We start from the raw sequence: 14,007 nt of genomic DNA, 5'->3' as shown, positions 1-14,007 counted from the left end.
CTACATTTACTATCCGAACCGAAACCGAACCCGAAACTATCCGAACCGAACCGAAAATAGGTCAAGTACTAAATGGATCCTCTAGCCCCTATCCGAACTACCTGAAACCCGAAATACCTGAACCGAACCGAAACAATACCCGAAATGCCCAGGCCTAGTGGCTTCCAATGTCAAATCGTATAAGTGGTGAGTGGTAGCACGCACCGCTAGGAACGACACTGTATGTGACCAATGTGATTAGAGTAGAACGCATACTATGAGATAGGGGTGGGCATAATAACCGATACCCGAACCCGACCCGAAGTAAGTGGTTCGGTTCGGGTTCGGTTAGTGCCAAATACCCGATCGGTTTTATTCCTATCCTTTTTCGGTTAACCGAACCCGATCGGTTATTACCCGATACCCGAACCTACCCGAACATAACTGAACTTAACCAAAACCTTACCATTTATGATTTATTCCCTTTCCCAAAATTCAGTTGTACAATATACCCAAGCATCATACAAATAGTTTAGTGTTCCCGAAAATTATGTTTCCTAAATTCTTCTTAAGTGGTTAAGATTTAATCTCATAAATTAACAAACTGGAAACCTTAAATACTCATCTTTTCTTTTTTTCTTACTCAGTGATGTCGAGAAACCGAACAAGTATTAATTGTCGATTTTTTTTTTTCAATTTCTTTCATTTGTTTTGATTTTGCGTGTGATGATTAGAAGTTTGATTCTGTTTGTATGATGCGTAAAAGTTCGTCGATTTTGTTTGATGTTTGGTTTGTAAAGTTTATTACAAGCAGAGAAATGCAACGTGGTTTACTTGTTTGTGTTCAGTTTAGGTTTGGTTTGATTTACTTGTTTGTGCACAGTTCGATGTTTGTATAATGTTTCGGGAATGGTTTCAAGACATGTCAGAACTTGTTTTTCGAAAAAAAAAATTGTTTGAAGTTTGGATATCGGATATATCCGAAAATATCTGAACCCGAAGTGAAAAAACCCGAACCCGACCCAAAATGTCAAAAATATCCGAACGGGTTCTATACTCTTATACCGAAATACCTGAATATCCGATCCGAACCCGAACGCCTACCCCTAGTATGAGAAGCTGAGACAGCAAGAGACTGATGGAGAAAAACAAACCTAAAAGCAGAAGTCTTTTTCAACAACAAACATAACAGAGAAGGTTCCTTGGAGTTCTACTAGACATTGTAGCAAACTTTACAAAAGCTTACACGCATATCAACATGAATAACAAGAAAGTACTTATGGAGCAGCTGAAAGAGACCAGACTAACACTAACAACCAAGGCTTTGCTAATCTTGTCTGAGATATGAAGCTGGATGATCTTCAAACCGGGAAGGTATTCTTAAAGAAGACGAGCCCACTTGTTGCTGAAGTAGAGTGCACGGTAGTTGAGAAGCTAATGTTATCAGAGACTACTTGGATCTTGCATCTGGTTGAGGCTACCTTCTCAAGCTGTTGAAATCCGTTTGATACTACTTCCAGATCACTGTCAAACGGAGTATCATAGTATAACACCACTTCTTCAAGATTCGGCATTGTTTCCACGAAGTGGTTGATCAGATCCGACTGCTTATCCATGTCATCCTTATAAGTAGTGATCTCTCCAAACTTCAACACCTTCAGCTTCTTCACAGGACTTGATGATAGCCAACTCGGAGTGCCTAACCAAGGTTTGCATACACACCTGTCCGCACCCTTGACAAAACATTCATTTGTATCTTTGAAACGGTATCCCTCATCAAAACATTGGTTTGTGTCTCCGTAATGGAGTCCCTGAAGTACAAATACAATCAAGGAAATTGTTATTCTTCAGAACTTAAAAGTGTGTTTGAAAACAAATGCAGTAAAAGGATTTGAGATGGTACTTGGAAAACAAGGGTTTCTAGATTTGGACAGTTCTTGAGTAGGTTCGGCAATGATTCCCAATCCACGTCTTGGTCAGTCTCAATGGTTAAATGAATCAGGTTGTTGAAGACTGGTATTTCTTTACAGCAGAAAGTAAGGACCTGAAACAACAACAAGTAACAAGAACATGGTTCACATGTTTAATTCTTACAACTTACAAAGAAACTAAGAACACATAGATGAGATTGGTATATGCTAACCTCAAGAGCCTGGGACGATAGGTAAAGGATCTTAACATGACTTATTCCCATGAGAAAATCTGTTGCACTTACGTCTTTCCTTAGCTTATAGCCGTAATGTCGGTTTACTAGATCTCTTCCGCGAAAGACCTGACCAGGTGTCATTCTAATGCCTACACTAGCTTCAACAAGCGAATCAAGATTCATTTTTGGATACTTGGCCGCAACAGTATCAGTTAATTCTAAGTAGACCAGACTTGGAGTGTCCAAAGACACACTCTCTGGATTCTCCTCATCGTACTCACAATAGATTATCAGTCTCTTGAGAGTTGGGTTTGAGACAGAGCAAGCGCCACAAAAGTCCCACGTCATTTTAACCATAACCAACTCCTCAAGAACGTGACAACCAGAAACTAGCTTCCCAAACGCAGCACCACTCTCGTCAGCGAAAGAAACGTCATTCATATGCAAAGTCTTGAGCTTTGGAAGTGAAACTTCTCTGACATCAATGATGAACTCATCTGTACCAGCTAGTTTAAGCTTAACCAACGTCTTGCTCATCAAAACCTGTGGAGGCAAAGGATACTCGTGTTCCGAAGAGATGTACAGATCAAGATCAACTACACCACGCTCCAATGCTTTGAGTACCCAACGGTTGACGCGAGATGTAACACAAGCAATTTTACACCTTAGAGAGAATTTGTTCAACGGAGCGTTCCCTTGCAAGGCCATGACTCTTTCCACAAAAAGCTTGAAGCTTTTACGCAAATGGCGCCTTCTCTTTCTACCCATTTTAGGACGGTCGTAGATGGTGTTGTCAAGATCGAGATTTGTTACGAAAGCGAGAAGATGTCTCCACCTTTTCGAGAGGACTGAGGTCAAAGCTGCATCTTTTGTGGAGAGGAAGGATAAGATGTGGCAGATGATTGCGTCTGGTAGGCTGCTGATCAAGTCTTTGGAGCCAGTATCCATCTTTTTCGAGTTCATTGGAGACGAGTCAGAGAGTTGTGACCTGTGGATGAAGAAACGAGGCTTGTGTAAGTAATTAGACAAAACACACAGCAGTGGTTTGTGTTGTGCTCAAATGCAGAATCTGAGAACTGAGAATCAATAAACATTGAGCTTGAAGCTGGGAACTTACAGAGGTTTGAATGCTTGAAGGGGGAAAGGAAACTAGGGTTTATGCCATTGTCGCGGAGAGTGAAGTTGTGCTCCGTGTTGAGTCCCGACGCTGTTCGGTCGTAGATGAGTTCATTAGATCTTTTCTAACTGGGCTTTGATATGTTGTAAATTGTTGGCCTGAGCTTATGTCTTTCATCTTTGTATTGGGCCACAGTTCTGATCCCTTTGTTGTCTTAGCAAAAATGAAAGATTTTTTAGTTCTTATGTATTACTGGCCAAAACCCGCACTACGCCGCGGAATATTATAACATTAGTGTAAGATTTTCATGCTTAAACGGAACTGACTTCGAATTAAACTGTTACTTTTTTCCCAATAAAAATGAAAACAACACAGTTCGAATCATCAGACTTAGAAGCAAGATGGCTTGTCCCAACTTGCTAAGTAATTGCAACTTTCTCTCTATCTCTAGAAAGCTTCTTTCCAAACATAATATAATACTTCTTCCGTTTCCGAAAGAAAGATTTTCTAGAGTATTCACATATATTAAGAATATAATAAATATTTACAATTGAATTTATTATTTATTTTACTATACATTTTTCAATAAATATCAACCAATAGTGTTCAACCAATTCAAATATTTTCTATTAATATTTCTTAAAAGTATACAATTTTTCAACATTAACTACTAAAAGTACCTTAAAATTTTAGAAAATCTATCATTTTGGAACAAAAAATAAATCTAAAAAATCCTACTTTCAGAAACAGAAGGAAATAGAAGGAGTGTGTGTTTTATCCCCTTCGTCTACTTGGCTTTAACTGTCATTTGATAATATAAACTACATCTTCGAAAAACTCCTAGCATTAGTGTTTCAAATGCACTTGGCAGAAGATTTATCGGCACTTCTTCTATCATCCTCCTACCCTGAAGTTGGTGTTTCTGCTGTAAACATAAGTGTCTCTTCCTTAAACGATATAGAAAATTTATAAATTCTAAAATGTAAAAACATTAACATATTTTATAAATATTAATGCACTTGTTTTGACTATTCGTACACCATCTTGTACCAGCAAGCACATATGGTCATCACACAAATATCCCTAGCCAAATCATCATTCTGATTTCTGATCTTTTAGAATAAATACACATATTTTTTTTTGCAAATTTGCATCATCTTGAAATGCATCAGTTTTGGTTAGTCTATTAATAATAACACTGTATATATGACCAAACACTAAAGTTTCACAATGCACTTTAAAAAAAAAAAACATAAACTGAAATAGTGAAAAGTCTAACTACTTTACTCAGAGACCTAAAATATATTTTTTTTGTAATCCTCAGAGACCTAACATTTTCGCCATATTCATTTCAAACATCCCCTATATATTAATTGAAGATCTTTTAAAAAGTTATAACCTGAATTTTGTAAAAATTAAAAAAAATTCATCTTATGCGGCAGTTGTGTATGCCTTCTAAATCCTATTTCAAAGAATTCTAGAGCATTTTATCTAAACTATAGTCTAAAAATTATACTCTCTAGCAAAATAATATTTTGCAGACTATAGTTGGTCGCATATATCAAATCTTCATTGTTTCGCAGACTTTCCTTAAATAAAACCTACGAAATTACCTAATGTGATTAAAATATATATATAGCAATTAATGATTTTAAACAATAAAGATTTGATAACAATTTGTATACTTTTTATCATTTTTGTTTATTTCCTTATTATTAAAATAAATTAAATAATTACATTAATCATATAATAAAAATTTTGATTTTTTTTATATGTTGTATTTTGAATTTTTCAAAATGAGTATAAATTACTAAAACTATTAAAAGTCTCACATAAACTTTTATGATCAAAGTTTAAATTTTTTTCTATATTAAGATACAATGATTTTTTTTTTGCCATCAACAAACAGACTCATATAGACTCTGCGAACCAATCCGGTAACTCCGCATCCATGTGAACGACGAAAGACGATTATTTTCTGGCACATATGAAGACCATATGAAGAAATATTTTTATTTTAATAGGTTTTTATGTTAATATATATATATTGTATCGTTTAGATTAAACTATACATCGCATGAAAATGTATACTTATATTTTGATATTTTCATTGAACATATATTGAAAAGTTAATATTTTAATTTTGAAATCTTCATTTTTTTTAAATGATTATAAAGTATTGAAATTATCCCACATTAAAAACAAATTTGTTGGTGTAAACTTTTGTTACACAAATATGCAAATAATCATAAAATCATATGAGTAGAAACTTTATTTAATAAATATCCATATTAAAAGTGTACTATACATATATGTTAATATCATTTAAATTTAATTATATATCATATATAATATATAAGATTGATTGTTTTGATTTATTACCCTAAAATGATTGCGAATAAACAAGAGTGATAGTTTGATTTATATGTACACGCCAATTTATTATATAATAGTAATTATTTTTTTAGTTATTTAGTATATATACTTATTATTTTATTATTTCATAATATGCAGAAAAAAATAAAATATATATAAAATATTTATTCTGCAAAAGGTGCAGATCTTAGCCTAAATATGTATCTCTTTAGTTATTTTAAATCATAAGCATTTTCTAAATCTCAGGTCAAAACAAACAAACGAAATGAGAATAAACTTCAAAATCAATATTTATATCGAACAATAACCAAAATGAAAAAGAGAAAAATATTGAAGATAGATAGGATTAGTACGTGAACGTAAACTTCTCATAACCATAATTAATTTTTAAATTACTAAATCATGATATAATACCGAGCTGGCATAGTTTCATTGTAATCAAATAGACCCGAGATTTTTCGACATAAACGTTAGGTTCTTATGCGGTAAGTGATTTTTTAACCTATTTAAAAAAAAAAAAAATAGGATCAGCTCATCAGTAAACAAATTATGTAATTAACAAAAAATTAAAAAAATGTTTAAATACCAAAATATTAATTCAATCAAGAATATAAATTTATTTTTCCGTATAATATTTTAAATAAATTTATCAAGCGCAATGCGCTGGTCTTCTCCTTGTCGGACAATAAAAAGAAAGCAGAGCTCGAAATGTAATTAGTCTTTGGATAAGAGAATGCTTCGATACCTCCTTAACATCTAATCACATGTGTCACTGCATCTTTTCTCTGCAGATTCTACAGAAAAATAAAGTTTCCTTCTCATGGACATAGGTCCCGACCACTTGTTGGAACAATCTAACATAAACCTTCAGCTTCTTAATAGTATATGTTATTTGCCCAATCGTACCCTGTCGCCAAGGAAACAATAGTATAAAGAAAAAAGAACATTTTTAAGTTAAACGGCAAGACAGTTTCTTTGAAATCATCTGTAATAAAATCTTCCACAAGTTGTGGCCATCATCATCCCAATCTTACTGCTCGATGAAGATAATTTGAATGTATTGTGCGTTGCTCTCTGTTTTTATTTCTTTCTTCCCGTAGGGGTATACATTTTTCACCATGATGGATTCACTTCATTTTAATCACCTATTTTACAGTAATTTAAATCTTTGCAAAAAAAGCTTGGTCATCTTCGTCTTAAACTGAGTTATTCATCTTGATTTTCTTTGACCTTCACTCGAGTCAATCATCAGCTCATTTTTCTTCATTATACTCCCGTAATATCCATTAGTCTTCTTCTCCAGCTACTCTGACCAAGTACCCAGCACCATCGTTTTATATATTAATCTCTTGTCTAACTCCAGAAACATGCATCAAACAATTTTCTCTCTGATATCACTCCTCCTTTATATTCTTAAGTCCTTCGAGGTCCCAGACATCTTAACAAATGGTTCCATGTTATTATTTGTTGTTTCCTATTTGTTCCATTTATTTCATGTTTCTTAAAATACCAAAAGAGCATGGGTTATGTATTTTAAGCCTCGTGTTAATTAAACATACTCGTGTTGGTAAATAGACTGTCATTTTGTTACGGTTTACACGTGCATACAGTACCTAAGAACAATACCTAAGAACGGTTCAACAACATAAAAAAAATCATACACTTACCTAAATATCAGTAAATCATTAATAAACTCATAATCACCAAAACAATCAAACACACAAAAGAAACCTAAAAATATTACTTACATACTAAAGAAAAAGACGCAAGAAAATCATCACAACTTTGATCTCTTACACCTGAATGTTTTGAAATATTGACATTCATGTGTATGTAGACCTATGAATGTAAATGAATAAAATATATTAATATACGAACAATTTAAAAAAGACATCACTAACCTTATTGTAAAATTGGATCATGATATTTGCAAAAAAGCATGTGAGCCGATTGCTATATCAGGTTGCCGTGCTCACATCATAATCTTCTTTGTTTTGTATGATGGGATGGTTTGGTGGGAAGGCAGAGTGATGAATGTTCTTGTGTAGCCGTTTTGTTCCTTTATCTACAATCTTCATCAAAACAAAAGCTTGGTAGGAGAGAAGGAGAAGCAAGCACTACTCTTTATAACCTGTGAAAGTAACTGGAAAATTAGAGAACTTCAGGTATGAGGAGACTTAAAGCGATGACAGTACTATAAAAATAAAGATGGCCTTATGTAAAAGCCATCAAAAACTAATAAAAAGTTTAAAAGAACGTGGAAGGTCGTTGTTTGGCCTGATAGTAAGGAAAAATTCAATGAACCCAAGTCAAATACACAAATGTAAATGTTTGTCTCTCTAAAATCGATATTGACTGGTCTTAAATTCTCGAGGAATTCATGTGAATTGTATTTCATTGGTTTATATACTATTTTATTGAACAACAGATCTATATACATTGTTTACAACGAATAGAATACATTAAAGAATTGATCAAAAAAAATTTAGTGTACGTCAAACCAATATACTACAAGAAAACGTGCCCATAACAACGAATATTTACGACGAAAATATTTCATCGTAAATTTACATGGTGTTTACAACGCAATTACGAGGAATCCAACTTTCGTCGTAAAAGCCATGTAAATTTACGACGAACAGATTTCGTTGTAAACTCCATGTAAATTTACGACGAATGTACGTGGAATGAGAAATACGTCGTAATCATTACATCGACATTACAACGAAACATGTTACCGTTATACTTAGGTGAAAACATGTATTCAATGTGCTTTAACTTACCTAATTTCGTCGTAAAGTCGTTGTAAATAATATGTTAAAACCATGTAAAATCCATGTAAAATATTCCTTGTAAAATCGTTGTTATATTTCAACTACCCAACTCGAAAATTTCTCTATATATATGTCATTTCCCACAACTCTCTTCCTCACAACACACAAACGGGAGAAAAAAAAAATCAGAAAAAAAAAGATTTCAAAAAAAAATCTAAGAAAAAAATGGCCGGTGGCGGTAGTATTTACGAGTTACGGAGTTGGATGTATTTGCACAAAGATTCCGACGGGAGAGTGACGAACGCATTTCTGAGCGGGCTAGAAACATTCATGCACCAGGCGGGCTGTACACCGATCACACAGGAAAGCGGTAAGATGTTCTGCCCCTGTCGGAAATGCAAAAATTCAAAATTTGCACGTAGTGAAACTGTATGGAAGCATTTAGTAAACAAAGGATTTACACCACAGTACTACATTTGGTATCAACATGGAGAGGGTTATGGGGGAAATGAAGCTAGTAGTAGTAATAATAATTTTGAGGATGATCATCATAGTGAAGAACCAAATCATTTGCATAATAATTATATAATTATCATCAAGATCATGAGCAGATGGTAGATCATGATAGGGTTCAAGATATGATTAGTGATGCATTTTTAGAAACAACTACAACAATAGCTGATGGAACTGGAAATGTAGAAGAACCTAATTTGGTTTATAGTCTTGGGTTGCCTTCGGAGATGATTGATGTTTGCATCGACAACTGCATGATCTACTGCAAAGAAGATGACAAGTTAGAAGAGTGTCAATTCTGCAAAAAACCACGATTCAAACCGCAAGGCCGTGGGAGGAATAGGGTACCGTACCAAAGGATGTGGTACCTACCAATTACAGACAGATTGAAAAGATTATATCAATCTGAGAGGACTGCTGCGTTGATGAGGTGGCATGCGAAACATGTCCAGAGAGATGGTGAGGTTGCACATCCATCAGACGCAAGAGCGTGGAAACATTTCAACAAGGTACACGCAGATTTTGCTACAAATATTCGGAATGTCTATCTTGGGTTATGCACCGATGGATTTAGTTCATTTGGAATGTCTGGTAGACAATATTCTTTGTGGCCAGTCATTCTTACGCCGTACAATTTACCGCCGGATATGTGCATGGAACAAGAATTTCTATTTTTGACCATATTAATCCCTGGGCCGAAGCATCCAAAACGGTCTCTTGATGTTTTTATTCAACCGTTGATAGAAGAGCTAAAGCAATTGTGGTCAGAAGGGGTGAGGACGTACGATTGTTCCTTGAAAAACAATTTTATGATGCGAGCAGTTCTACTGTGGACGATAAGTGATTTCCCTGCTTATGGGATGTTGTCTGGCTGGACAACACATGGAAGATTATCTTGTCCATATTGTCTTGGATCGACGGATGCTTTTCAACTGAAGAATGGTAGGAAGAGTTGTTGGTTTGACTGTCATCGTCGCTTTCTTCCACTTGCCCATCCGTACAGAAGAATAAGACATTGTTTCGGCACAAAAAAATTGTCAGAGACGGTCCTCCTCCATATCTCACCGGCCAGCAGATCGAAGCAGACATTGATTATTACGGAGCTCAGGAAACAGTTAAAGTTGGAGGAAATTGGCATGTTCCTGGAAATATGCCTGATGGGTATGGTGTGTCTCACAATTGACATAAGAAGAGTATATTTTGGGAGCTACCCTATTGGAAAGATCTTCTCTTACGCCACAATCTGGATGTCATGCATATTGAGAAGAACTTTTTTGAGAACATCATGAATACATTACTTAACGTCCCTGGGAAGACAAAAGATAACAAAAAGTCAAGGATGGACTTACCTGATATTTGCTCAAGAAGTGAGTTACATATCAAGAGCAATGGAAACGTTCTTGTTCCCATCTTCCGGTTGTCATCAGAAGCCAAAACAACCTTGTTTGACTGGGTTGCATCAGAAGTTAAGTTTCCTGATGGTTATGTTTCAAATCTGTCAAGATGTGTTGAACGAGGTCAAAAGTTCTCCGGAATGAAGAGTCATGATTGTCATGTGTTTATGCAACGACTACTTCCATTTGCTTTTGCCGAGCTCCTTCCAGCAAATGTCCATGAAGCACTTGCAGGTAATTATAAAACGTTAATATATATACATATGTTATGAAATGTTATTAATTTGATTACTTTTGCAATATACAGCCATCGGCGCTTTTTTCAGAGATCTCAGCACACGTACGTTCAAGGAAGAAGTCATCGAACAACTTCATCATAACATTCCGATCATATTGTGCAACCTGGAGAAGATATTTCCTCCTTCATTTTTTGACGTCATGGAGCATCTAGTTGTCCACCTACCGTATGAAGCATTGCTTCGTGGACCTGTTCACAACGGATGGATGTATCCGTATGAGCGACAGATGAAACATTTGAAGGGGAAAGCAAGAAATCTTGCAAAGGTGGAAGGTTCAATAGTTGCGGGAAGTTTGACAGCCGAAACATCTAACTTCACATCATACTACTTTGCTCCAACTGTTCGTACGAGGAAAAGAGTTCCTAGAAGATATGATGATGGTGGAGTACCGACATCATATCCAATTGATGGTGTTCCTGACATTTTCTGCGAAATTGCACGGTTTGGTGGTAAAACGAAAGAAGTATGGTGGTCATGTGAAGAGGATAAACATAGTGCCCACACTTATATTCTGCTCAACTGCGAGGATGCAGTGACCCGTTACTTTGAAAGGTAAATATTTTTGTGAATGTTAATTATATGAATTGCAGTTAATTATGTATGACTTGATTATTTGTTTAATTTGCAGCATGTTTGTATCTCAAGTTGAAGAAGCAATACCAGGAATATCTGCAACTGATGTGGACACACGTAAAGATAAGCACTTTGTCAAGTGGTTAAAATCACAGGTACGTAATATATCTCATACATTGATTAATTAAGTAAGTGTTTTGATACTTCAATATTAATTAAGAATAACTGCTTTTTGCAGGTTGATTATGACGATCCTTATTATCCCGTATGGTTTCACGAATTGGTTCAAGGTCCAGTTGCAAAGGTCACCACATCACCTATGTATTTCACACGAGGATTTACCTTTCACACATACGAGTATGGGAGACATCGGGCAACGAGTAACTACGGAATATGTGTGAAAGGTGAAACGGACTTTTACGGGATCTTGCAGGAGATTATTGAAGTGGAATTTCCGGGGTTATTGAAGCTAAAATGCGTCCTCTTCAAATGTGAATGGTTCGATCCTGTTGTGAACCGAGGGATTCGGTATAACAAATTTGGTGTTGTGGATGTCAATTTTGGGAGAAGATACAACAAATTTGAGCCTTTCATTTTAGCTTCACAAGCCGAGCAAGTTAGCTTCCTTCCTTATCCTCGGCTTCGAACTTCCGGGATAAACTGGTTAGCTGCTATCAAAATTACACCTCGTGGACGCATTGTCGCTGGAGAAGAACCGCCCTTGCAAGAAGAAGACGCTATCAATGAAGTTGAGGTACCAGAACAACCAACTGATGAAATCCTTTTGATCGACCCGCAAAACTTTCAATATGAAGATATTCCCGAAGATGCGACAGATGAAGCACGTGAAGACGAGTTCGAGAGAAGCGACGATGATGATTGTAATGATAGTGATGAGAACGAAAACGATTTAGAGTGATGTAATATTGATGAGAACGAAAACGATTTAGAGTGATGTAATATATGTCTCTGATGTTGTATTTCTCTATTGTAACGTATGTTTAAAGAAATATTGTTTTTTTACCATCCTAATGTATGTGTAACAAATGTTGTTTTATATAATATGTATTTGTGTTAGTTTTAAAAAAATTATTTGGAGTTTTAGGGTTTTAGAGTTTAAGTTGGAGAAAGAGCACAAAGTAGTAGAGAAGAGATATGATGTTAGATGATATGTGACTTTGGGGTTTAGGGATTTCATTCTCGGTGTTTAGGGTTAAGCGTTGTAAAATCGTCGTAAATGGTTATCTATTCCAGGTAATTTCGTCGTAAATGAAAAAACGCGGGCCTGGTAACTTTGTCGTAAACGTGGGCCTGGTAAATTCGTCGTAAACCGATGTTTCGACGTAATTTCGTCGTAAATCGAAAAACGCGGACATGGTAACTTCGTCGTAAATGAAAAAACGCGGGCCTGGTAACTTCGTCGTAATATTACGTCGCGTTTACGACGAAACCTTTTCTATATATTGGGACGCCGAGACAAGGCTGCCTCGTTCATTCCTCCCAAACTCCTCTCCTCTCCCTCTAAGGTACATTCTCTTTCCTCCTTTTTTTTTTAAGTTAGTTTTGGTTATTAATTAGTTAGGTAATTAGTTTAGGTGATTAATTAGATAATTAGTTTAGGTGATTAGTTAGATGACGGAATACTACAGTTTAGGTGATTAGTTAGGTAACAGAATAATTTTTTAATTATGTCGTCATAATTGATTAAATTTATTTAAATTTTTTTTAGATGGCTCCTAGAAGGAAACCAGCAGCACCTACTTATGCCCAGTTGTTTGGCGATGGTTCCGGTACATCTTCTTCCGGTCCATCGTCTTCCGATGCAGTTCCAGACTCTCAGACTTCTCAGAGAGTTTTTTCGAGTCCTCCTCTTCCACCGCAGATGCCTCCACCTCCTCCTCCAGCGGCTGCACCTGAGCCTGTCCCAGAAGGTGCAGTTCATCCGGATTTGCGTGTGCCTTCATATGCTCCCTTCGCGAGATATACGGTGGAGGATTTGCTTGCCCAGCCTGGACGGGAGGGTTTGGATGTTCTAGACCCCGATAGACCCCGAGGAACTTATTGGTAAGTTATTAATTTTTATTACTTTAAAATTTAATTAATTTTTATTTTCTAACGGTTAAATTGTTTTTTTTCAGGTTTGGGGCTAACAACCGTGTTAGCCGGAGCGTTTCGGCGACGATTAAGGGTTACTACGACGGGGCATACCCGAACTGGAGCAAGACACCAAATCACGTTAAGATCACGTGGTTTAAATGTTTTGTGGTAAGATTTTTAAATTTAATTAAATTTTCACTTTTAAATATATATATATATTTTTAATATTTATTATTAATTGTAATTTTTTCAAAATTTTTATGTTTCAGCAAAAGTGGCATTGGTCTTTGGGAATCACCGAGAGGGTGAAGGCGGAATTCGTTGCAAAGGCAAAGATACGCCTCTGCAACACAATCTCTGATTGGAAGGACAAGTGGGAGATCTACGGGTATGAAGGAAAGCCCACTGAGCTCACGACGGATGTGTGGGATGGCCTCATCGCCTATTGGGAGCACCCCTCTTTGATCAAAAAGGCCAATTCGTGCTCGGCTTCTCGAAGGACGAAGGATAAAGATGGTCATTTGCCCATGCTTCACAGAACCGGACAAAAACCTTATGTAGGAGTCCGTCTAGAAGCTGTAAGTTTTGTTTTAAATATATATTTTAAAATATTCAATTAATATAATTTATAATATTTAATTTTATTTTTTGTAGTTCGAGAAGACGGGAGTCTTACCTTCTCTGTCTGAACTATTCAAGATGACTCACGCCACATCCGACGGAGTTTTTGTGGATCCTG

General features: G+C 35.8%; 1 protein-coding gene across 1 annotated transcript; it reads right to left on the bottom strand.

The window, feature by feature from the left end:
- Positions 1-1,130: 1,130 nt before the first annotated feature.
- LOC106428223 (F-box/LRR-repeat protein At3g59190-like) lies at positions 1,131-3,390 on the bottom strand. The gene is made up of 4 exons (XM_013868976.3): positions 3,243-3,390; positions 2,123-3,113; positions 1,883-2,023; positions 1,131-1,790 (listed from the first exon to the last, which is right to left on the bottom strand). Exons 2-4 carry the CDS (start codon positions 3,086-3,088, stop codon positions 1,341-1,343), a joined length of 1,557 nt encoding a protein of 518 aa, XP_013724430.1. The 5' UTR covers positions 3,089-3,113; positions 3,243-3,390; the 3' UTR covers positions 1,131-1,340.
- Positions 3,391-14,007: the final 10,617 nt, after the last annotated feature.

The sequence above is a fragment of the Brassica napus genome, chromosome C6, assembly GCF_020379485.1.
Source record: "Brassica napus cultivar Da-Ae chromosome C6, Da-Ae, whole genome shotgun sequence".
NCBI classification, from domain to species: domain Eukaryota; kingdom Viridiplantae; phylum Streptophyta; class Magnoliopsida; order Brassicales; family Brassicaceae; genus Brassica; species Brassica napus.
The sequence above is the reverse complement of the archived record's forward strand: the minus strand, read 5'-3'. Positions and strand labels throughout refer to the sequence as shown.

What these genes read in the sequence shown, in the direction of transcription:
- LOC106428223 (XM_013868976.3), bottom strand. Translation starts at nt 3,088, where the DNA reads ATGAACTCGAAAAAGATGGATACTGGCTCCAAAGACTTGATCAGCAGC. An exon ending in TATCGTCCCAGGCTCTTGAG is followed by an intron (nt 2,024 to 2,122) that starts GTTAGCATATAC and finishes TTGTTGTTTCAG; the next exon opens with GTCCTTACTTTCTGCTGTAA. An exon ending in TAGAAACCCTTGTTTTCCAA is followed by an intron (nt 1,791 to 1,882) that starts GTACCATCTCAA and finishes TTTGTACTTCAG; the next exon opens with GGACTCCATTACGGAGACAC.